The sequence below is a fragment of the Polyergus mexicanus genome, unplaced genomic scaffold (assembly GCF_030449975.1).
Source record: "Polyergus mexicanus isolate NDT 795.1 unplaced genomic scaffold, iyPolMexi1.0 SCAF_1, whole genome shotgun sequence".
Classification (NCBI taxonomy): Eukaryota; Metazoa; Arthropoda; class Insecta; order Hymenoptera; family Formicidae; genus Polyergus; species Polyergus mexicanus.
In genome coordinates this window covers 3,826,684-3,852,114 of record NW_027223321.1, presented here as the reverse complement: position 1 = coordinate 3,852,114, position 25,431 = coordinate 3,826,684, and the positions used below count along the sequence as shown (strand labels likewise).

At 34.4% G+C, this 25,431-nt stretch overlaps 3 protein-coding genes and 1 long non-coding RNA gene across 5 annotated transcripts; 3 read left to right on the top strand and 1 right to left on the bottom strand.

The window, feature by feature from the left end:
• Nucleotides 1-166: 166 nt before the first annotated feature.
• On the top strand, nt 167-5,390 carry Nt1 (Neurotrophin 1). Its single transcript, XM_070293598.1, has 9 exons — nt 167-281; nt 587-892; nt 2,132-2,240; nt 2,328-2,451; nt 2,933-3,094; nt 3,291-3,449; nt 3,812-4,134; nt 4,215-4,488; nt 4,931-5,390. Exons 2-9 carry the CDS (start codon nt 590-592, stop codon nt 5,157-5,159), a joined length of 1,683 nt encoding a protein of 560 aa, XP_070149699.1. The 5' UTR covers nt 167-281; nt 587-589; the 3' UTR covers nt 5,160-5,390.
• LOC138932074 (uncharacterized) lies at nt 3,346-24,145 on the bottom strand. Of its 2 annotated transcripts, none has more exons than XR_011446732.1 (4): nt 24,060-24,145; nt 23,588-23,676; nt 22,663-22,732; nt 3,346-3,389 (listed from the first exon to the last, which is right to left on the bottom strand). It is a non-coding gene; the product is annotated as an uncharacterized lncRNA (long non-coding RNA). The 2 variants fall into 2 exon arrangements; XR_011446730.1 differs by lacking the exon at nt 3,346-3,389 and adding an exon at nt 20,380-20,704.
• LOC138938118 (uncharacterized protein PF3D7_1120600-like) lies at nt 9,484-15,108 on the top strand. The gene is made up of 2 exons (XM_070304880.1): nt 9,484-14,729; nt 14,813-15,108. The coding sequence occupies exons 1-2, from the start codon at nt 9,540-9,542 to the stop codon at nt 15,050-15,052; spliced, it is 5,430 nt and encodes a 1,809-aa protein (XP_070160981.1). The 5' UTR covers nt 9,484-9,539; the 3' UTR covers nt 15,053-15,108.
• Nucleotides 18,257-20,988, top strand: LOC138932067 (uncharacterized). Its single transcript, XM_070293611.1, has 3 exons — nt 18,257-18,423; nt 19,174-19,270; nt 20,427-20,988. Exons 1-3 carry the CDS (start codon nt 18,409-18,411, stop codon nt 20,669-20,671), a joined length of 357 nt encoding a protein of 118 aa, XP_070149712.1. The 5' UTR covers nt 18,257-18,408; the 3' UTR covers nt 20,672-20,988.
• Nucleotides 24,146-25,431: the final 1,286 nt, after the last annotated feature.

The window sequence follows — 25,431 nt, the reverse complement described above, 5'->3', positions numbered from 1 at the left end:
TCTATTATACTGTTCTATGCTTAACGACATTCGATTCGTCTGTATGATGACATTTACAACAAATATAAAAATTATGTATATCACGATACGCGACATGTGCGATTGTTTGTCTCATTCTCTAGATAGTCGTGCTACTGTCCCCGATCCATGCCGAGAAGGATGCTGACAATATCGACGTCAATGATGGCGAGAAAGCTCAGGAGAAGATATCGACGTTACTGAAGCTGGTCGACGAGGACGGCAAAAACAGAACAAACAAAGTACGAGAAGTAGTGGCATCCGTGAGTAAACATATTTCCACTCGATTCGATAAACTTTCGGATTAACTATACATTTTTATTCAATTGACATCTATTTAATATTACTTGTTTCTCAATTCTTTTTTCTTCGTGAAATGTGATTTATTTAAAACGGAGGCGTGCGCATACACAAATAAATAGTTATTGTTTATAGATAAATATCAGTTTAAATATTAATAATATTTGTACATAGAATTATTCATGTCAATTAGTAAAAAAATATATTATTTCTGGAATATGTATTTTCATTAATTTTATGAAAATAATACTTGGTTCTTTTTCTATAGGCGATGAAGAGACCGGAGAAGCGCGAACAAATTGGCGAAATAATACCGATAATGCGTAGCATGTCTCCGCCGCAAAAATTGGCAATGGCAACAATAATTTCCACGAAAATATCCAATAACGATACAATGTTTCCGCCACTCGAAAAGGCACAATCCCTTCTAGGCGATGGGAATCGACGAGAAAACGCGAGCAGAGAATTGATGCTGCCGATCAGCATGGATATAGCAAAGATCATATCCAATGATTCTGACTCCGAGGAGAGCAACGAGGAGGAAGAGGACGAGATGCCTGAAACTTTACCGGAGGTGAGTTGAAATGTGCAAGTAAAAAATAACGCAAATTTATGCGACGCACGTTGGCGCATAAATGATCTATCTCGGGTCCCGACTTTTTTCTATCATCGCTGAGCGAACGGTAGAAAGTCGAGTTTGACGTGTTTACTCATCGTAAATTTCAACGAGATTTATCTCATCGGTTAATTATAATATATATGTATGTTTTCCCTGGCAGAGATACGAGTTTCTCATGCGGCGCGACTTTTCGTAAAGATTGAATTTTATACATGAAGCCTGTAATAAATATTTCACATCTATACGGCGATTTCTCTAAACTATAAAGTTGACATCCACATTTGCATTGGTCACATAAATTTAATAGAAAAATCATTCATTATGTTTATTACACAGATGCATCTTATTTGCAATTATCAATTTAAAAATTGCATCGTGCATATTCCCGGACCGCAGTTAAAATTATAGCATTCTCGATTTTACAACAAATAGCATCGGTTTCACTTGTAGCGCCGGCATTTTAAACGGCACCTTTTATGCGAATACTTTCACACGCGTTCGACATATTTTATTGCGACGAAGCGTCACAAGGACCATCTCGTGAATCTCGTGAATGGCGTCGCGGCTACTATACGCCGTATCAGATATATCGCTCGAGAGAGAACGACTTTCCATTCTAGACATTAATTAGCGAGTGACTTGAACGGATATAGGCGAATATAGATTTATCTCACGTGCGTGGACGCATAGATAAGCAGCAACATTTTGATGAGCCTAAACGCAAGTGGACTCGACAACGATAAGCTATATAAGAAGATGTTATAGATGTATGAATTTCAAATCGATAATAAAACATATACTGTTAATGCAGGATGTAAAATACACTCGGTGTGTTTAGACAATGTTCTTCTTAAGTATATGTAAACGATTATTAAGGTCAGCGCGCACAGACAATACTTGTGGACGCTGATAATTACGAAGAATATAATAAAAATTCACACATTAAACGGTAATTATAAATTTCGCGTAAAATCGCGTACACATGATCAAATATACAATAATTAAAATTCTAGACAATATTTGTTCTGCTGTAACTTTAAGAAAAGGAAATTTTAACTTTATGAATTACAAGAAAGTTTCCTGAATCGGAGTAAAATTGATGTATTAGGTTTTTGTGAAAATTTTTTTGTAAAAACAATATTTTGTAAAAGAAATATTTTTTTGAGAATTTTTCTAAATCCTTTCAAATTACAGGCTCAAGAATTGCGATTAATAAGGCCGCAAGAACGTCGGCGGCCCGTGTACATCACACCATTGCGGCCAGCGAGACCGTCTCCTCCAAACAGAAGGAATGTTTACACAGGTCAGTTTTTCGCGATAATCAACGATAATCGTGAATTGCGCCAGATAAAAGTATATATCAGTCGAGATAGATTCATTCGATTTCCAGGTCAATCAAGGCCGCCCATCATGCGGCCCTCTAAACGTCCTAACGACCCGAAGAGAAGGCCCACGGAAAACGAATGCACTTTCTTCACGAAGACGGTGTGTCTGGAGGCTAACGATTATCCGCAGTGAGTCCCCAAACTTTCGTTTCGGCATTGAATTAATGATGAACATTGTTACGCGGCAATTTGCATACGGGCAAGATTAAAATCTCTCGGGCCGTCTTAATTGGCGAGCCCGCGGAGTTTTCACTTTCGCGTATCTCTTTCTCGAGATGATTAAAATAAAGATGATCGAATTTTAGAGATAAATAAAAATATTTTTTTGGTAATTATTTTTTAATTTTTTTCTTGAATTATATATTATATCGTTTTTTTGCAAATATAAATAATTTGCAATAATTAATTTTTTTGTAAAAAGGATACATTCAATTGCAATATTATTTTATCTCTGTTCAATTTCCCTGAGTTTCATAACTCTCTAGAGCATCATTTCCAGCTTTTCGAATAAAAAGGAAATGCGTGTACAAAAATGTTTCTGCATTGGGGAGAAAATGTAGCTACTGTTTGTTTCCGCGAAAAACCGTTAATAGCGGCCTTAACTTTCTAGCGAGGCGATTATGAGGAGTTTGAGATCCAATAAGGAAATGGTAGCGGCATTGTTGACCGACTATAAGGCGCAAGATTACGGAAGCGCGGAGGAAAAATTACCGAGTCCTTTACCTTTGGAGAATAAATATGAGAATAGATACGAGAGCAATGAGATTAAAAGGTAAATAATAAAAATATTTCTTTTCTTCTCTTTCCTAAAATATCTGAAAGTTATATTTCTGCGCATCTTATATTTCAATAAAATTTATTTATAAATAAAATAAATTTAAAGAAAATATTTAATTATATTACATCTATCCTTTTTTTAAATAATTTCCGTGATGAAATTTATTTTTATTATTTATTTTTGGCCTCAGAAGATCCGACAATCCCTTTGACAACGTGGAGGAGGGTTTCACCTGCCCGTCGACTGTCAAATATGCTCGCCCCCAATTGGCGAGAGCTGCTTCCGGAGTCTGGAAGTATATAATAAATACAGGCGAACACACCCAGACGATACGACTGGAGAAGTGCTCGTAAGTATGGCAACGTTACGTATTAAGGAAAGAAAGGTAATTTATTTGGGCATTAATTATCAATTTACATAATGATTTCATTTTAAGCAGTTAAATGAAGTATATCTGATCAGGATCACGAAATATCTGCCAGTTATAAGACACTGGCTTACGCAAAGTATGACTTGCAATAAAAAGAGAGCTCAAAAATAATAAAACGTTCAAGTTAACATATCTTCTTCCAACGATAAATATATATTATTAAAGAAAAAAATATAATACTTTTTAATAATACTTTATTTTTCAAATTATGTGAGCTCTCCTATTTTCTAAATATCATTAGTAATTAATTATTTAATAACATCTAATAACTTTTATCACAGTAATCCACATTCGAGCTGCTCGTTCATCTCCGAAAACTACCGGTCTTCCTGCGTACAAATTTACAACTATCACAGACTATTGACTTGGGATCAGAAATTGGGATTGCACATGGATATATTCAAAGTTCCGACTTGCTGCAGCTGCCACGTACACGGCTACTCTGAGATCTTTCCGCCGCATCAGACGGATCCTCCGACAAAAACTAAGGAAACGTTCCCGGGTGCGGATTTCGTGACGGTTAACGATCCTAAGGACGATTTTCAGAACAATCTCAATCACATCAGCAAATATACTTCCACCTCTAGTTACGACTCTAATCACGGTATTTTTATTTCGAAATTATTCGTTACCATCCATCCTTCGAACGATCTTGTCGGTGAACACGCGTGATTTTTTTTCCAGTGTCCAGCAATAAGAAGCCGGTGCTGGATGTCAGCGTGACGAGCAGGCCTATCTTCACTATTTCCAACAGAAACAGACCGAAGAAGCCCGCGTCGATCCCGAGGCCGTACGATAAATTACCGCAACAGCACGCGCCTAACACGCGAGCACCGGGTTACAAGGGTCCGCTGACTAAAATCAGACCCAATCGACCTAATAGGCCGCCCTTCAGACGAGAATCCACCTCTCATGAGGATTATACAAAATCTTCCCGTAACAGTTCGGTTATCAACCGGTAAGTAACATAGCATTTTTATAATTTATCGATTTATGATTATAATAAAAAATTATATACATGTCTTCTTCTTTGTTTTTTTATTAATTTGTTAGATATTTATTTGTTAGATATCTAAAATCAATTTTTTTAAAATTTAAAATTAATTATAAAAATTTGAATTAATATATCTCTTTTTCTTATATATATATGTAAAATTAATTTGTTAAACGTCTTCCTGTGTGAATATAAAGATCTATTTAATTAAACAGTTACTTAATTAAATAATTAAAATAAATCAAGCCTCCAGAACATACACACAATTTGCTATTCAATATTATATTAATTTTCTCTAAGGTTAAACAATACGGTAGTTCTCTGCCATATTAAAATTGCTCGAGATTGTTAAGTATTAGAATTTTTCACATAATCCAAGTATCACGATAAATCTTCCTTTATATAGATACAGTCAACCGTACGACCAGGATGTGGATGCCACGTCGAGGCTGCAGAATGGAGGCTTCGACGAAGAATATCACGAGCCGCATAGGAGAATCAACTATAATTATCATCCTATCATAGACTTTTTTAAGCCGGAAGCTTCCATGCTGCAATCCGCGGAGCCGCAACTCACCGTCCAGCCAGCGACAATTCAAAACGACAATAGCGCGTGGAAGCCGATGATATCTTAGATCCTAGTGTTCTTCCTTCGGAGTACCTGACATCCTATTTTAATGAAGATTCCAAATCACGTATTTCGCGACGTTCGTATTTTTTACGCTAATCTCTACGCGATCGTGAGAGAGTATTATTTGTTAGAGTTAGAGGGATATGTAATGCACGATGTTCTCTGCAATATGGGATATCCATAGGTCAATCTTTGTATATCTTTGAGATTATTCTGAATTTAGAAAATTTAAATCAATAAGAGAAAAAAAGAAAGTGTGAAACACACTTAGCTAAATATTTAAAATCTAAAATGCGGCGTAAACAATTTTGGCTATAAACAGACTTTATTTCGTAGGGTACTTAGTATAAAACTTTAAATAGATATTGTATCTCTAATTAATTTCTTTTTATCGTTTGATAGGCAGTGATAAATTTTTACGACGTATCTTCTCGAACGATTTCTTATATAGCAAGAAAAAATGGAACTTGAGTAGAAGACGTATCATGCTCGTAAATTTTCGTTCGATGGAGTATTATGGCCACAATGGGCAGATGCAATGAAAATTTTTTTTTTCTTTAACAGATTCGTCTCGACCTGATATTTATTAATCGTTATTTCTATGAATTATTTATAAATTATATTTAAGGTTTATGATATTTGTTTTTTATATTACCAATAAAGTATTCTTAGATTGTTTTCCTGTCTCAATATCTATTTCATTGTTTGATGTAGGCTCGATTCAATTATACTGCACTTTACTATAGCCAGCAAGAGAAAGCGTTCAAAATTTTATTCGTAATATAAGCAATGCCAATCGTTGATACCGTAAAATATGCACAATTTACTTGCTGCAATTTATTAGGAAGTCAAAAACTTCTTCCTTCCCGTACAGCTTTTTTTCGTGCCAGAATAAGTGACCAACGATTCGCAACCAATTGCAGATATTGAGATTTTTATTTTATGCAAAACTAAAAGGAAATGTAGTCTGACTGTCTTTGCATCGGGGAAAATGGAGAAAGCTAAATCTTTTCTCACTATTGTATGTTTTGCAAACACGTTGCTCGAAGATACGCAATTAAGTTCACACAAAGTAGAAACGCGAAAGAGTCGAATTTGTCTTATTCTTATCATAGTTCAACTTTTACCAGCCATTACCGGCAACTGAAGTTTATATAAGCTAAATTGTTTGTCCTTATATCTTATCATAATACATAATTTTTTATATTACAAAAATTTGTTATTTTTCTGATATAAATTTTAAATTATATTTTGAACAATGCGTGCACAATTTTTATTCACAATTAATATATTGCGATTTGAAAATGAAATGCCATATTATAACAATTGAGAAAGGTACATAATTTACAAAAAAAAAAAAAAAAAAACTATATATTAATTTTTTATTAAAAGATTATATTTAAAATATAAAATATAAAATAAGAAAATAAACTAATTGCCAAAAAAATAATGAGAAAAAATTTACTTTCTAATGTCAAATAATTCGGTACTGTATTTCATCTTTGTCAAGTATAGAGTAATAGGATTTTTATATACTTAAGAAAATTTACATATCTATTTAGGCTACTCTGGAAATGGAAATTCTATTTTATGATAGTCCTCTCAGTAGATTCGTCAGAGCAAAGAAAGTCTCGGATCTCGAGCGATACGCTTCGCGGATCAACGCGGAAAGACGCAGGAGCGCAGCCGGTGAAACGAACGATTCAGCTGACTGAACGAAATAAATCGCGCTATGCTTTGCACTTGCCTTGCTAGATATTTCCATGTTGGAACTCTCGTCTTCCTTCTCTACGTCTCTATGGTACGTCTCTCTCATTAGGCGTTCTCGCTTTGCGCCGATATAACGGCGCATTTCTGATTAATGACGCACTCCTCCTTCCGCGCGTCTTTTACGAGGCTCACATCGCAATTAGGGATACGAGTACGACGTAATTAGGGTACCGAGGCCGTATATCGAAGTTTTTCTAATATGCAAGCCGGTGAAGAGAGGCGTCTTGGGTGAAACGGCCCGACGAACGAATCCAATCAAGAGTGACAGAATCGTTGAACGATCAAATCTGCACGCTTCGCGGAGCAGGGGTCTCTAGACGTTTTTCTCCCTTACCTCGTCTTTTAGATAGCTGGAAAATATAAATTAGACCACGCGACTCGTACCACCGGTTAGTTTGACGAAGGATCTCGATCGAAGATGATTAGAAATCACGTAGGCGGCTCGCACTTGTATCGTGAATTTCTCTCTTTTGTCGCGCGACCAACATAAATTTATAAATATTATTTGTCATTCTGGAAATACACGCGATTCCGGAAATTGAATAACATAATAGTGTCTTCTTCTTTCAAAGTGTGAAAAATTTGTACTGTTTTATTAGAAACATTCAGTAAATTTAATATTTAAACGGTGCTATCATGATCGATTGTAAATTAATAATTAATTATGACTGATATATAAAACATTAAATTTGCGATAAATTTGTGATATGTATTTAAATATTAATATTCAATATTCCAATTATTATATTTCGTTCAATAATTGTGAATAAAATAATCCCTTTATCGACGAGTGTATACAAGTGAAACTTTCACGACTTACTGGTCATAGCTACATATCGAGCGATATTTTCTCATAATGCTATGAAGCGAAGAACAATCAAAAAGAATGGAGCAAGAACGAAAAGTTTGTAATCTAATCATCGCTATTCTTCTAACAACTATCAGCATCCATTCCGTGTCATCGAGTCAGAATCTCTATACATTTACCACGATTAGATCTATCGGCAGCGATCGATTCACCGATGACGTATTGTTGCTTTTGAACACCACAAAATCGATCTATCAAGATTCCACAACCGATTTACCGGTTTCAACAACTATTCAAACAGAAGAAATACTCGATTCCGCAGAAACGAATACCCTGAGTCGACACGTAGGACTGTCTCGTCATCAAGAAGATTACAGGGAAAAAGACGATGATTCTGAAGAATCTTCGGACCACGCGATACCATATTCGGAACACGAAGAGGCGAGAAACGTGTCCACTCGACCCAAGTATGCCGCTCCCGGAGTTTGGGCAAAGCCACCACCGGAAAAAAACATCCCCTTGGACTTCGTGCCGACGAAGTTGCACGCTCAAGTTCGTGGAATTCATACCGTGAAGAGATTGCCACAGCGAGAGGCGATCAAAAGCGCGAAAACCGACGAAGAGAAGCGCAACGCGCCCCGATTAAGGGAGGTCGTTACCAATTCGAAGATCAATACCGTCTACACCGAGGAGGGATACGAGGATTCGGCGTACGATCACGCGGGGCATGTCCGAGATGCCGATTTTCACGAAGGATTCGCGCGTAAGCTTCACGATCGAAAGAATAAACTTAATTCCTCGAATAAGAAAAAAGAGAAAAAGGAGGATAAAAACCTGATGCCCAATGAATTCAAGGAGTATGAGGAGGATTATCAAGATTATCATTTTAAAGAGAACGAAAAGACCTCGGATGACGAAAATAATCTGACAGGATATGACAAAAACATTTGGGAGGGATCCGAGATAGATTCTAAATTCGTTGCTGAAAATGGCATTCGGAAGTTGGAGAAAGACATCGAAGAGAATGCTGAAGAGACCGAGAGGAGCTCGAAGAACTATCAAAACGAGCAGGAATCAAAGCTTCGCAATGACATCAAAGTTGATGACGCGGAATCAGAAGATTCTCATAGCGAAAATGATTTAAAAGATGAAGAAAATAAAACCGATAAGATAAAGGAGAGAAAATCTAAATTGTGGAATAAAAAAGATGATACTATAAATAAAGAAACGAAGCAATCGCCCAGGCTACAACGGCAAAAGAAAAAGAATTTCTACCGTGAGACTCACGAAACAACCGCGATTCCATCTGACGAAACAAGTTTGACTGATAATAAAATACTCCCAAATACCTACGGGTTTTTAACGAATCCCTTGAATTCGCGAGCGTATTCCGTCGACCAAACGACCTTGCATTACGTCGCTCCAACCGCGACGGCTTCGTTTCGTCAAGTTGATGATCAACCGACGACGATCAGTTACAGTCAGCTCTTCTGGAACTACTTTAAAGCGATGCAAGGTCCATCGACCACCGAATCATCCGTGCTCGTTTCGGACTCGACGACCATGAATCCGCGACCGGAAGAGCGGACGCCGATTGCACTGGCGAGCATCGACGGTTACGGTCCGTATCTTCTAGTGACAAAGAGAGACGATGTCGACTATGTCAACAACGTAGTGTCCACAGTTGCGACGTATACCAGCGTGCAACCCCTTCTGCTTCAATCGTCGTTGAATTTTGAAGACACGGAACATTCATCTCCGGTGAATCCTCTCGGCAATACAACGTCCAGCAGCACTCCGGCTGTCATGACGCTCAATATCACTCAAGAAGCTTATTCTCGAATAGCTGATTATCATGAGAATCCTTTCCTCGGATCTGTTCTCGACGACAATAAAATTGTCGTTGCCAAAAACAAGATCAAATATAAGATCGCGATGAGACCAAAATCGGAGAAAAAACCCGTTAAACTCGACGCTCATCCAACGCCCCAACAAGTTCCATCATCGTCTATCTCTAAGAAAGAAGACGAGAACAAGAAGATTCGTGACGAACTCAACGCGAAATACAACAAGATGCTGAATTATATTAAAAGCAAACAAAATATTCAATCTTTTGCGGAAAAGAAGATTATTTCTCCAGAAGATCTTACCCTGATGAGACCGCCGACACTTCAGGCCACTTATTCGATTTTTCCAAGCGAACGTCCTCCGGTTATAGATCATTATTCGAGCGTGTTCGTCGAAAGTGAAACGCCTCGGAAGACTAATTGGAGAAGCTTATTGCAAGATCAATTTCATTCTCAACCGATTGATTTACCGTTGCGTTCTAACATTCAGCCTTTCGCGTACGTTCAACCTGGGCATCTGATCTATCACAATAATCCGCTTCCAGCCACGAAGCTGTTGCCACCGCCGTTGACGAGCATTTATGCCAATTACCATAACGATTGGCAGAGTAACAATTATCCTTCTTATGCCGGCGGTAAACCGCAGCAAAAGCGCGATAATGCGTTCAAGTATTTCCCGCTAGTCTCCAAAGCAAACTGGAGAATACGATCCAGGAGAAAGAGATCCGAGTTTCGCAACGGCACGGCCGTCAATGTGAAAGCGGCGGCAAACAATGGTGTGACCAATGACAATAAATCGGAGCAACGAGATAAAGATACATTCAATAGGATAATTGACAAATCGAAACAAAACTCGACGAATCGTAGAGTAATCGATGCGTCGATAATTAATGTTCCAGATACGACGAGAATAGCATCACTCGCGATATCGAGACACGGCGAGAACGCAACATTCACGATTTTAATAGACAAGAAGACCACTATTGCTAATGGTGAAAACGAGAACGTTAAAGATGCGAAAATAATCCATAATTTAAAGTCAGTTGAAAAAGATCCAACATCGACTCAATCAACAAAAAAAGATGGATATGAAAATGATACGAATATCGAGAGATTGACAAAAAAGAGAAATAAAGAGAAACATTTTCTGCGGATTAAAACGCGATTAAGAAGAAACACAAGAAATCATGAAGAACTGTTGAATGAATCTCCCAAAATTAATAGCAAGGTTATCGATAAAGAAATTGCCACGCGTTTTAATGATAATAATGAAACTTCGCCAAAAATCGAAGAACAAGGAAAAATCGAAACTGAAGTTCCCAGCTTTGATTATATCGAAGAGCTCGCTGAAGACAGCCTCGTGGCACCTTCTACAACAACGGAAGCCGTCATAGATTCGAAGAAATATCCATTTTATAAGAACAGAGATGTACCAAGCACATCCGCCTTGAAATACGCCGTAAATCCTAGTACGATACCGCGGAAGACCTCACGTAGAATGGAGTTTTATGATTCTCGAAATGCTTACAGGAAATGCGACGAGGTGGAGTCTAACGTGGATGAAGTGCTGCCTGAGAAAGAGGAGCCAGATCCCGAGCGAGGTCCGCGGGAGAATCTACCGCGTCTTCGTGGTCTGGGAGACAAGCTGGATTGCTTCAAGGCTAAGTACTTTGATGAAAATCCTTTCGACAATCCGCTGTTCGCCGAGAAGCTGATCGAGACGCCAACTCCGCCGTCGGAATTGGACCCGACAAAGTTTGCCTCGAGAATCATGGTGCTACCTAAAAACAACGACGAATACATCGTGCATCGTGTCTCAAAGAAGCCGGAACGCAGTGGTCGTCAGTGGCGAAACCGAAATCGACCGTACGAGATGCACGAATCGATATACGTCAATTACAAGCACGATCCACAGACCGGAAGAGGCAGAAACGCATATCTGCACACCGTGCGAGGCTCGAAGCCGCCTAATCCTGTGCATAGAGCAGAGAATCGAAAATTGAGGCCAAAAGCGTCTAGTACCACTACGCAATCACCGAAAATGTATCAGACTGTGTCTTATCAAAACCAGGTATACGAGGATGTGATGGGCAACATCAGAAACATGGCGAGCACTTATCAGGTCTATGAGATAACCACCTTGCCATCGCAGATCTTGGCGACTGTTGGTAAGGAAAAAATATTAAAGATTGCGAACGTTACGCCAAACTCTTCTTTGGAGGAAAACAGTACGTCGTTGGCGGATGTTATTGACGTTGATGACGTTACGAATGTCACGAGCAACACGAAATTGTCGGAGATCAAAGGACTAGTGCCACCTCCGAAGTATTCAGCTCCGCGAAAGACGATTTATAGAAAATACAGACCGAGTAAGAGAAGAGTGTCTTTGCTGAGATCTTCGAATCTTCCTCGAATCATCGCTCATCATCATACCATTAAGATAAACAAGCGCAGCACAATGGACAATATCGCAAAAAATTCCTCTGAAAGTATGATTAACGAAGATGAGAAGACTACAACTATAAAATCTACAAAAATCAATATCGGAAACGATACAATCGTAAAATCGATAGAAGAAGCGATGCATAAAATAAACTCGATGCCTGAAACGCTGGACTTGGATATCGAAGAGAGCAGACAAATTAACATGCAAGATCGAAGTTTATCGACGATTCCGAAAATCGACGATAAGAAGAGACGAAGAAACTCCACGTATAATAACGAGACGAGCGAACCTTCTCACAAAATCATTTACACAATCAGGGATCGAGTCAGATACTCGAAGCCTAAATGGGATACGAGAAAATTCGGTAAGTTTAGCACGAGTTCGAAAACGGTGGACGAAGACAGCAGGCGAAAAGAGCCCCGGTATAATTATTTTAAAAGAAAAAGAAAACTAAACAATGATTGGCGAAACAATTCTACGATAATGAATTCGACCGAAAGCATATTTGGAACTGAAAATATAACGTCATCGACAGAAGGTGAGGAAAGCAGCACAACTGAAATGTATCGTGCAGAAGAATCTGTTATGCGTGAAATAATCTACAGAAACGATGAATATCCAGGACAAGAAGAGAGCGTTGATGTTGAATCTGCGGAAAATGCCGAGGAAGAAACAGAAAATGCGCCAAACATGTATCAAGTTCGCGAGGACATCGACGAGGAGCACGGTTTCACGACCACGAAGAGATCGACGACTTCGAACTCGAAGAAAGTCCTGGATCTACAAAAATACTTGGCATCTGATCCACCAGGATACGCAGAAACATTCTCCGAGGAAGCGACGACATTACCAAATAAATATCGCGCAGACGTAAATCATGAGTTAGAAGACAACGAGAAAAAGCAGGACGAAGAGACTGATGATTTCTCCGATAAAACTGAAGAACAAGTCGAAACGCCGATGAAGACGGAATCATCTGTGCAAGACGACGATTCAGAGGAACTTTCTTCGAAAGAAGAGGAAGCTTCTGAAAAAGATCAGACGTTTTTCACGTATACGAAACGACCATCGTCGGCTGAAAAAGAAAAGGATAACGAAGGTTTCGAAAAAAAAACGTTCTATCGTCCATTTCTATTTTCAAGATATAAATCAAAGTTCAAAAAGGAAAGTGAGGAGGATGATTCCGAAGAAGAGAGCGAGGAGAAGAATGAAGATCAGGTGTTTCCTTGGCACGCCGATAAAGAAAATAAGAAAAACAAGCGCAAGTGGTTACAGAACTACGAAAGATACGAATATCCTTGGGAGAAGAGAGAGAGACAGGCAAGGGAACAACGAAGGAAACAGAAACGAGCCAATAGGCTCAGAAAGCTCATTTTCGACGACGAGGACGAAGAAGAGTCTACGAGATACGAAAGACCCATTTATGCTTGGGAGAGATACGATGTTCCCTCCAAGACTCGCGTGAACACGCGTAGACGCGATATCTCACGCAAATATATCGACGATAGCGAAGAATCTACCACCGAGAGATTGCCGTTAACGAAATTTAGTAGCAAATATAGTTCCAGTGACAGAGTAAAGCCGTCAAATGCGGGAGAGATCAGTCGATCCATCAAAAAATTTTTGGAGGAAGATGTAGATGACGGCTTCAAAGAGAAAACTTTGAAAAGAACCGAAGATCGCTCTCCTTTATTCGCACGGAAATCATTACCATCCAGAGGAACGCTCGTACCGGAAGACATCACGCAACCGCCAAGAAAAAGAAATAGACGTAGAAAAATCTCTCAAATCGAGAAGAATGCATCGAATAACTCGCTCTATGATTCGAAAAAATTAAAAAGCCCAGGAATCATTAATAAAGAAGAGGAAGAAAATCCAGTGGTGGAATATCAGAAGCTGAACAAAAGTAACATAGATGATTCAGAATCACGAATAAAGACAATGAGTCAGTTGTCCAACAGCACGAAAGAACCCTTTTTCACGATTGAACCACGTAAGAAACATCGACGAAGGATCTCAAAGAACAATTTTACGATTTCCTTTAATAATGCATCTGCCGAGCCTATTTTTGAATCTGTCAAAAAAAGACGCAGGAAACCTCAAGCGTTAGTTTCGCTTTCGCCGAGCGTCGTCGACCTTGACACGAGTAAGCCAGTTTTCACGTCCGTTCAAAGGAAATATTCCAACGTAGACGAGCCTACAAAGACAAATACGTCGGATTCTTCCAAAAAGGATACTACGGTTAAAACGATACAAACTGACAATCTCGAAACTGAAGCTTCAACTCCGAAAACGCGAACGGTCGAACATCGATCAAAAGTCTCGAAGGAAAAAATTGTCACGAAGACTACTTATCCGAACGAAGTAGAGAACTTTTACCCCACGGTAAAATTAAGAATCAAATCGAGACGCAAAAAGAATATAAATAAACAAAAAGATAATAATAGAAATTCAACTGATAAGGAAAAGTTGATAGAACAAAAGGCTGATAAAGTAAAAGATTACGGTATTAAACTCGTTAATACAAATGAGATCAAAAAATCGGCGATATCAGAAAAATCTTCCGTCAAAAATAAAGATCCTGTCAAAAGTTTTGAGATAAAAAAGGATGAAGTTAAAAAGATAAATGATTATAATATTTACGATGGGATTGATAATGACAAGAACGATAGTGACGACGGTGGCTTTTGGATGTCGACAGAGGTAAGTCGCTACATTATAAGATAATTCAGATTCATATACTTATCATAACATGACCCATTTGTATCTAAATTTTATGATTTTAGACCTACACAGTAAGCAATCTACTGCAAAATGTTCCTACTGCAAATGTTCTTAATCGAATAAAAAATGATCAAGCCGATGAGAGCGAATCGAGTAGGATAAATGAAGAATGGAAAGAGCAACATAGCAGCGAGACGGAAAAAGGAGAAAAAGACATGGAAGACAGACAGAGATCGTTATTACAGGCCAAGTTTATAAAAGATCCGGAGCACAGGCTATATTATTATATAGAACGTAAATAACTACATCTAAGGAATTTACTATTCAATTACAAAAAGACATTTTCAATTTTTCTATTATAAATAAAAACGAAGTTAATATTAAAATAGTCTTAGATAATTATACAAAACTTATTTAGCTTTAAAACTTATAATCAATTTTAGCTTTTTTTATTTCATTCAATAATATACAAGTAAGTCCAATTATATTTTTCAAAAAATTAGAAATTATTTAAAATTTATCTCAATGTTTTGATTATTTATTAAGAAAACGAATATTGTTATAAATTTTTGGAATTTTTATAAACGAAACAAAAAAATGCCGAATAATTGTATTTCATTTTAATATATATATATATGTATAATATGTTTAATTTTTACAATAATCACATATATTCAAAATATGTTACATTCACTGCAGAATATTTTAATAACGATGATTGTGGTGTGAATTTTGTATTCCAGAATTTTAGAGAAAGCGCATTTTAGACATGGATGATTAAATCCGGTCCAGACAAAGGTGTTGTAATAGTTTTTTCAAATCGGTATATAATTACGATGTATATAGTACACGATACTTTACTTAGTTATAAACAAACATTACAGAAGGATTGCATAATAAAACGTCGTATTAGTTCTTTCGTTACCCAGACGAAGAAATCGTGTGAAACATTGGAGAAATTATATTTTTTGTCATTTGGATAACAAAGCAAAATTTTCTGCTCGCTCATGGATTGATAATGCACCGACAATTGCTTTTTTTTTAGCCTGATTGGCGATACTATTCATCCGCTTTCGAAATAAAACCTTGGATTTATCTCAGCGATAAAATCTTTCCCACGGAATTAATTGTTCGATGACATAAGCGTGAATATCGCAATATTATTACAATACTTTGTTTTGTTAAGCTGTGATTAATTATAATACGTAATATTCCATGCATAAGACAGAAGAGAAAGCAAATTATTTAACGGGATTTTTTTCTCTTAATGGCAATAATTATTTTATAAAACAATCTATATATAAAATATGTAATTTAATTCAAAAAGACGCAATAATTTACTTTATATACCCAAATATAATTTATCTTAATAAAAAAATTTTTTATAATATTTTTATCTTACTAATATATTTTATTAAAAACTAATTTAACAAATAAGCGCTTTCTCTCATCACAAACACTTTTTTAATCGAATTGCGTCAATTATTTTTAATTATAATGATTATTTAATAATTATATATAATCGCAATTTTTATTATATTAATCTCGTTTAACGCTCTTTCTTCTGTAACTGTAATATTTTGGTCAGCAGATATTATCATAACAATCATTGTGATTTGCGAGATTATTGACCTTGTTACATAATCGCAGCTCGTTTTTGAGGAGTGGATAGCCTTGATCTAATTTTTGTTAAACGAGTGCGATAATCTTTCTGTGCTGTTTAATAAACGACTTGCTAATAATTGCTCTATTCATTTGCATCGATCGATTAACGAGAGAAACGCAGAGCAATTATTCGTAATGGAACAAAGTTTTAACCCATAAACTTTACCTCATTATGTGATCATGCATATACAAGTTGTGCCGAACAAAATAATGGACATTATCCTTCATTTTTTTTTTTTTTTTTTTTTTTGCAATATTGTATCTTTCTTTACGAAAAATTAAAATTTAAGATATTTTGATCGTATATCGTCACATATTGAATTAACATAATTCTTTTTCTAGTTTTTTATTTCAATTTATAAAAGAATACATCGCTCTTAATGTATCTAAAAAATTATTATTAAAGAAATAAGAAGCAAAAAATTTTTTAAGACAATAGGAATTGTTTTGTTCACATAGATTTCTGTTATTAATATTTTATAATGCATGCAGCGTTTTCTCTCTTAAGACACCCTGTAGATGTACTCTGAAAGCCACATTGACCATATAAAATTACTCGAGGCGCGTAATTGATCCATTTTTACCTTGATCACGTGTACAAGTGATTAGAATAACCAAACGTACAAAGAGAAAGAGAACTTTGTCTCGCGTTACAATAATGGAATATCATACATTGGTGAGCTAGAAAAAAGGTATCAGCCCCTCGAAAAGGTATTACGAATATATATCCATTCAATCTGTCGTTGTCAAATAAATTACACACATGTGCGCGGATGTAGTTCAAGATTTCTAGCTTGTACTTCTTTTCTTTTCGCTTCTTTTTTTCATGGCCGAGTTGCAATAATTATACAGACAATGGTATAGACACAATATTAATCTAATATGTGATCAATAAGAAACTTGTAAAGGAGAATCTTCTGATTATTTCAATGTATGCAAATGCAAATCTAAGGACGAGTAAAAAAATAACGTTCCTTGACATAAATGACTCCTCACGCAATCTGCATAAAGAAATGCAGAATTAAATGACACTACTCAATTATTTTATATAATGCACGTTTTTCAAGATGCTCCTTTTACAGATCATCGGTAATGATAATTGTTAAATTAATTCAAATTACATTGTTACGAGGGCGATACAATCTTTCGTCTGTAAAATACCTTTCCAAGAATTTTTTCTTGTTAAGCATAGAGAGATGTATCTATTTTATAAAAGTACGTCGCAATATGATCATATTATGTTAGACAATCGCGAAATGACAACAAGTGTTCTCGCGTAAAAAAAAATAAAATTAACTTGTGATGCATATACATGACTAATTAGACGCGATTAATTTCACGCTGGTGTTATTTAAACACTAGATGACGCATATATTTGTTATATGTAAATGCTTTCTTGATATAATCGCCACGAAACATATTTTTAAAAAATTCTGTTTTGTCTGTATAATTTTTAAAATGACAATAATTCGTCTTATTCATCTTAATTTTGTTTACTTCTCTTCCCGTTACTATATCAATCCTCCGCTAATTAAATTGATAACAACTCTCACGAACAAAATGCGAGCGTTATTGGTAGTAATTTGCGTCTTTATTTATTAGCTCAATCGCATCTTAATCTAAAAAGACATTGTTGTCATTTGGCAAGGACTTGCGTCGGATTAGCCTCGTTCAAACTAAACGGAGCACAAAAAGAAAACGATGCCTCGTCAAGGAAATCGTTTCATGGAGCGCAGGATAAGAGTAACCGTGTCGATGTGAGAGGTAACTCCCAAGGTTAAGGTGTCCCAAGATGATATAATATTCTCGCACGAGCTCTCTAATAAAATCCTAGACGGACGAATAAAACGCGCGCGACTGGAAGGGAATACTGAGTCTGTGCTTGGTCAACGTTAATACGCATGCTGCTACTCCAGATCACGCACCATAATCCGATCTTTGTTTTTGTACCCTTTGTGTTCAATACGTGTCGTGTCTTGCTGGAAACGGCGATATGCTTTCTGCCAAGGTACGTGAAAAACAGTTCGTAATCGAAAACAAAATTTAATAATTTCGGGAGAGTAGTTCTAGAGATGCGAAAGGGTTCTGATAATTATGATGATAATAGAGATTCAGATTTAGTAATGTTCTCGATAACAAATTGAACGTATCCAGTATTATTTTATTCTATGTGTTGGAATATTATTTATTAAATAAAATCTAGCATTAAACATTTATTATATATTTATTCGCGGATATAGTTAACGCGCTACACAAAAACGTGCGAGAAACTAGCATGTAAAGCACGATACGCTTTTTATATATTACATCTATTTTTCTCTGATTGCTTAAATTGCTAATGTAACTGGATTCGAGGTCAAACGCCTACGCGATACCAATCTCGTTTATTAATCGCTTATTAAAATGCTCGATAACGATGACATAATCGTGATACACCTGTATGTTTAATGCAATTTTACTGCAAAAGTTGTATTATTGCATAATAAAAGAGTAAAATACCATTAAATAATTTACTGTGTAAGAAAGTGAGCAGATTTTTTTATTAAATATATAATTTAATAAAAAACATATTTAATTTTATCTATTGTAGATTGATTTTATGTGGATTATGTCGTAAAAATTAGTAATGTTAACTTAAAGATTGTTATATTATTTATATTATTTATTATATATATATAAATACAACAGATCATCGTAATCAAGACACCGTTAAACATGCATTAAAGTCACCAAATTGTTATGTATTTCTCATACATAGATTACCCTACTATTTGGATTCGCAGTGTTATTAAAATCATCGATAGCAACACCGGATAGCGCAGGAATGATAGAAATGGTGAATGGATTGGCGTACGGTAAGACAGGCTTCTACTTTCCGATTTTATAATAAATCCAAGAGAAGTACGTAGAGATAAAAATGTTCAATCAATATTAAATTTACTTTAGTATAATTTTATATTTGTAACAATTATTATATTCTAAATATATGTATATAAATATATATATTATATTATTTATATATTACAAATATTTTAAAATTGATAACATTTCTAAAGAACAGGAACAAATTATTAGAGATATTTACAATCTGTATTTTAATAATTATATTTTTGAATATTGTTAAATATATTTTTTAAGTTTCTCATATAAAATTAAGTGAAATATATTTCTATGCCGTTGAATTTAATTTAGATTAGAATGATGCTGCAATAGAAAGCAGCACCAGATCATTCGTAACTAAACTGTCTTACCTTTCACCGAGAAAATGAGCAAGATATTGGATATATATAGCCACACATCAAATAATTTGAATAATTGTATAAATTTATTTATTTAGTTATTTATTAAAAATATGTGCCGTTTTAGAATGATGTAATAATTGTCATTTTGCACGTTGTTCTTCGAATTGTATAAGAAATTTACTTATATTTATTTATCTGATCTGCATGAAAATTAGTTCAGCTAGGTAAATTATTTTTCAGACTGAGATTGAAGAAATTACTTTACATATTCTCGAAAATTTTTTAAATTACAATAGTTTCATATGAAATCTTTTTCTCTTAAAAAAATGATCATCTGTTAAAAAAATTTATAATTTAAAGCTTAGAAAGATTAGCAATCAATAAAGATTTATAATTTACAATTAAAGTGAATTTGATAAATATCAAATTAATTTATGATACCATCATATATTCAAAATTACAATTTAAAAATAAAATATACATTTATTTTAGTAACAATTATATTAAATTGCAGTTTTTAAATCTTAATTGCAGACAAGATTAATTCTTTATGACATACATTTAATCAAAATGTGTAGTTATATAATAAAATAAGAAATAGAAAATAAATATTATTATAAAACAAATACACAAAAAAAAAGAACAAGTCATAAGAAAAATTATTTATGCAAATGAAAGAATTACATTGTGCAATTTTTTTTATTTATTATCATTATAACCGCGATAGTAATAAGTCATTTAATGTAATAAGTATTACATCATTCAACAGGTGGGATTCCTTACGGAAGTGTAAGCGGCATGCTCGCGAAATATCCGGGATACAGACAGATTAACGCTCAGTTTCAAGCCAGACAATTGGACATTTTGAGTAACACCCAGCGGCCGATAATTATCACGCCGAATCTCCGAGCAACACGGCTGGTGGGAATTTCACCTCGCCCCGTACAAATTTACAATCTTCCCGGAGTCATCGCTCCCGGAATTGTCGGCACAATTAGTCAAATTGGCTATTAGTCCATCCGACTGTACCGAAACGACCTCGCCATACTATGAGACATATAGATAAATTAAATGATCGAGCTTCCGTCTTCTCGTCACGATATAGAATATAGAATACGATAGAGAATTCTATGTTCTATAGAATTGCACGACATTTGCTCGTTTTATCGTGAATTAAATTTAACTTTCAAATGTGAAAAATCAAATTGATTTGAATTCGCTGATGGAGAATTTTGTCTAAATAATGCAAAAAGCTAAACTTTGAATGTTTCGTGAAAAGAGTTCCCTGATACGATGAAAATCGCGCAAAAAATATTTATCACAAAATTTATGAAAACGCAAGTCGAAATCTTTCTTCTACTTTCGATTACAATTTTCTACGTAGCATATCTCTTCTTTGATACTTTAAGCAGTCAAATCATTTTCTTTCCAAACTATTTAATCTATAGTTTTGCCGAAAATTCTTCTTTTAAACCTATAAATAAGAAATTATTTGTTTACTGCTTATCTGAGGTATCTATAAAGTAGAGAAACTCGATTCTTATATAAATTAAACTTATCAAAATCTTTTAAAATCCATAAATATAAGAAAAATCGAAAATAGAAGAAAAATTTTGATTTGGGAATTCACAAAAAATTCACAAGACCTTTATCCTCAGAAAACGAAAAGAAACGGTGCGCGCCCGCGATACTCAAAAGAATATAACTATACATATAGCTCGATTGCGGCAAATATAGGCAACACTAGGTCGTCTGGAATGTGCAACGAGACGCGGAAGAATGAATGTATTCACGTCGATTAAAAATTTTTAACATAATATCTAGATCTTATTTAGACGCTATGGAAAAACTGCAATTAATTCCGATTAGTCGCCTTTCATAATCAATTTCTTTTCTACTGTTTAAAGTATACAGTTTTTATATTCGTTATGATTGATTTTTTTGCTGGATAAAATCTTTCTATTCGTCTAACTTTAATTAATTTATTGATCACCAATATATGTATACTATTTATTTTATTATATTAATTGGAACACCGCGGTAATCGAAGACCATAGAATGATAAAAAAAATACATACTATGAATATCGATGTAACTAGAAATGGTAAGCTAAAAGAATTTTTCCAGAGGGAAAAATTGGCATAAATGGTCATGGCAATTTCTCGTATAAAATGCATAAAAAGACCAAAACTGCAACTCGCTCACGTTATACAGAAGTCACTGTTTACATTGAATTCCATCCGGCGCATTCGTGAAAATTCGATCACATATATACAGCCTTTCTCTATTTCTATTTACCACTTCTCCTAAGTAAAGCGTTGCCATATGTTTTATTAAAAGTGAAGATAACTTCTGTGATTATATATACATTAACCGCGAAATTAGCCATGATCTTTTTTACTCAAATTACGAAAGGAATTGTTTAAAATAATTATGATTCATAATGACGCGCTTATGGCGCATGTTGGAATAAAATAATATAAATGAAAAAAATAGAATCATAAAATATAATATAATAATGCAAAAAAATGAAAGTACTGATTTGTTATGACAGTTTGAATATTGTGTAATGCGTCGATGACAAAAATACGATATACGTTATTTACATTGCCGAAGAGATAAATAAAATTGTTCAAGGCTATGCAATAATTTGTAAAAATGTAAAAAAATACATGTAGAATATTAGTTTTGGTAGATATAAAATATTGTAAGTAATGCAAAAAATTTTAAAGAGAAAAAGTAATTCAACATTCTTTATAAATATATACGTTAAAACGCTGTCTTGTATAATATTGAATCTACACGATATTTTAAATGCGATAAGATATACACAAAATATTTTTTAGAGCTCACATTCTAATGTGACTTTGCTTTAACTAGTGCAAAGGCAAGTTATCACAGGAAGAATGGATTCTAAAAATTTAAATTAAAAAAATACATTATAAAAATAAGTTATTATAATTATTTAAAAAAATATATAATCACACACATTACAAAACCATTACCTTGTAATAAAATGTAATTCGTGTCACTCACCACCCGATGCGCAATTGACTGTATCGAAGATTCGTAGATCTGCACAATAAACAAATACAATGCATAATCAATAATCAAAATTATAGCGATGCTCGCAATAATTATATAATTGTTGTACAACATTTTAATAACAGATGATGCACACTTGATTGTGGCAGGAAAAGTGCGCGATGTTCATAGTCGTTCGCGATGTTTTTAGAGATTAACTCCTTGCATGCGCGCGAACAACAGAGATTTTAATAAATCGTCGATGATCATACAAACTCCATATTAATATACTACACGATCTAAAATGATTAAAACATGATTTTAATACGTGAAGATTATTATAAGTATATGAGAGTATATCATGAGAGACAATGATTTCTATAAATTGTTATCGCTATTCCTACCTACTCAAATAAATATAGCGCGTAAAATATTTTCTTCGACAAAAAGCCGTTGTCGCTTAATCACTCGTTTAATCGCTTAATCAAATTAAATAATTTCGCAAGTTGATACTCACTAACCGACGCATACTTATAGACCATATCGACGAGATATTTTTCGCGTCTTGAAAATTAATGTGACGCCGTATCGCGCCGTTGACTTAATAAAACTATTAATTCCTAAGCAAGCTTTCGATAAGGATAATACTAGACATAATGTAAATTCGATTATAAATACATGTAGAAGAATAGACTCATCTCTAACAAATACTCGGAAGACGGATAGAATAAAAGTATATCCATAATGGCCGATTATCTTAACCGAAAAAAAGCTTGACTTTTTATTCTTATAATTCCCGTCTAATATGCCATAAAACTATTAAATATTCTCACAGTCTATTCAAGAAAACATTTCTATTGCGTATAATCGTATCTGTTTGGTTCGATTATCTCTTTGTCGGCTTACCTGTGTGGATATTACTGGAGCTCACGATTTCTGCGTCTGTACCAAGCGCCATTTCCGCGGGAAAAGAGGAAGAAGCCGGACGTAACGACCTGAAATCAGCGCCAGTATTTTTTGCGATTGCGTCTCGAAAATTAATGCAACGACACGCCGCACGGTTGACTTAATAAAATACTCTATGCTTAATTCCTAAGCAAACTTTCGATAAGGATAATACTAGACATAATGTAAATTCGATTATAAATACATGTAGACGAATAGACTCATCTCTAACAAATACTCGGAAGACGGATAGAATAAAAGTATATCCATAATGGCCGATTATCTTAACCGAAAAAAAGCTTGACTTTTTATTCTTATAATTCCCGTCTAATATGCCATAAAACTATTAAATATTCTCACAGTCTATTCAAGAAAACATTTCTATTGCGTATAATCGTATCTGTTTGGTTCGATTATCTCTTTGTCGGCTTACCTGTGTGGATATTACTGGAGCTCACGATTTCTGCGTCTGTACCAAGCGCCATTTCCGCGAGAAAAGAGGAAGAAGCCGGACGTAACGTCTTGAAATCAGCGCCAGTATTCCTTGTCCTGATTGGTCAAGCTTTACAGTAGTAATCGACATGCATTCTCGAATCGAAATTTTTAAAATCGGCCAATCAAGTCAAAGAAGTCACACGAAATCTACCGAAAATCACCGAGCAGTTCTCGAACATTTGGCGCGGGAATTAAAATCATTTAAAATCTTTATGCAAATGGACGCGATATGAGGTATTTATACACAATTAATATTTTTTCTTCAATGTGGTGTAAAAATGAACGTTTATTACCGATCATACGTATTCAAAGCTAAGATTTAAAGAAGAATATAAAATATTTGATACATGATAATTTATTAATTATGATACTTAATAATTGTAGTATTCGACAAATTATTATAATATTTGAAAATAGATTTATATACGATACTTTATATTGTCATTTAGGAATGTTTACGCGATTCAAGAAGAATTTTAGCAAGGATCAAATATAAATACTCTCGTTGTTACCTCTTGAAGATACAATGATATTACCGACTGAAGAGTTTGATTTAAATTTATCATGAATTTTGTTCTCTGCATCTTTTGAAATTAGTTTTATTTTCATCGGTTCTTCAAAGATATAAGAAAAAATAAGAAAAACAATAATATTGTTATCATTAGTTTTTTCTTTTGTTTCTTTTACATATATGATTTTTTCAGTATAGCTTTTTCTTGCATTATAATTATTCTTATAATTGATCTCTATCTGTACATTAAAAAAGAAACAATTAATTCATTTAGCAACGTATTTAGCATATTAACAATAGATTTAAATTGCTATTGTTTATTATGATACGTATAAATTCTACATTTATGTTATCACTTTGGATAAATATAATTTATATCATAACAATAATAAAATAATAAAAATTAATTTACAATATGATAACACATGCAAATAATATTATGGCAAACTGTTCTAGATGAAAATTTATCTATCTCTTCGGCAAATAAAAGACTTTAATACATCAGTTCAATAGTATCTAAATTATTTAATATGTAAAGTATTGATTAAGATAAAATATATATATATAAATTGTTTTTTGTGCAAATTAATCTACTGTAAATGAAAAATATTATAAATGATTAAAAAATATGATATAGATTTTTATCATATTCAAAAATTGCGCAATGATCTCGGCACTATGAAATAAAATAGGAAAAAAAAAAGGATCGTTAACATTTCGCTGTAACTACACAGCACAAATAGCCTTCGACTGTCGCTAGCCGATTTTAACAGCGATCGCAAATGTTTTTAAATAAAAT

Coding starts and splice junctions, on each gene's coding strand:
- Nt1 (XM_070293598.1), top strand. CDS start 590: ATGAAGAGACCGGAGAAGCGCGAACAAATTGGCGAAATAATACCGATA. Junction 893..2,131: donor TGCCTGAAACTTTACCGGAG/GTGAGTTGAAAT, acceptor TTCAAATTACAG/GCTCAAGAATTGCGATTAAT. Junction 4,489..4,930: donor AACAGTTCGGTTATCAACCG/GTAAGTAACATA, acceptor TCCTTTATATAG/ATACAGTCAACCGTACGACC.
- LOC138932067 (XM_070293611.1), top strand. Junction 19,271..20,426: donor GGTGAATGGATTGGCGTACG/GTAAGACAGGCT, acceptor ATCATTCAACAG/GTGGGATTCCTTACGGAAGT.
- LOC138938118 (XM_070304880.1), top strand. CDS start 9,540: ATGACGCTCAATATCACTCAAGAAGCTTATTCTCGAATAGCTGATTAT. Junction 14,730..14,812: donor GCTTTTGGATGTCGACAGAG/GTAAGTCGCTAC, acceptor TTATGATTTTAG/ACCTACACAGTAAGCAATCT.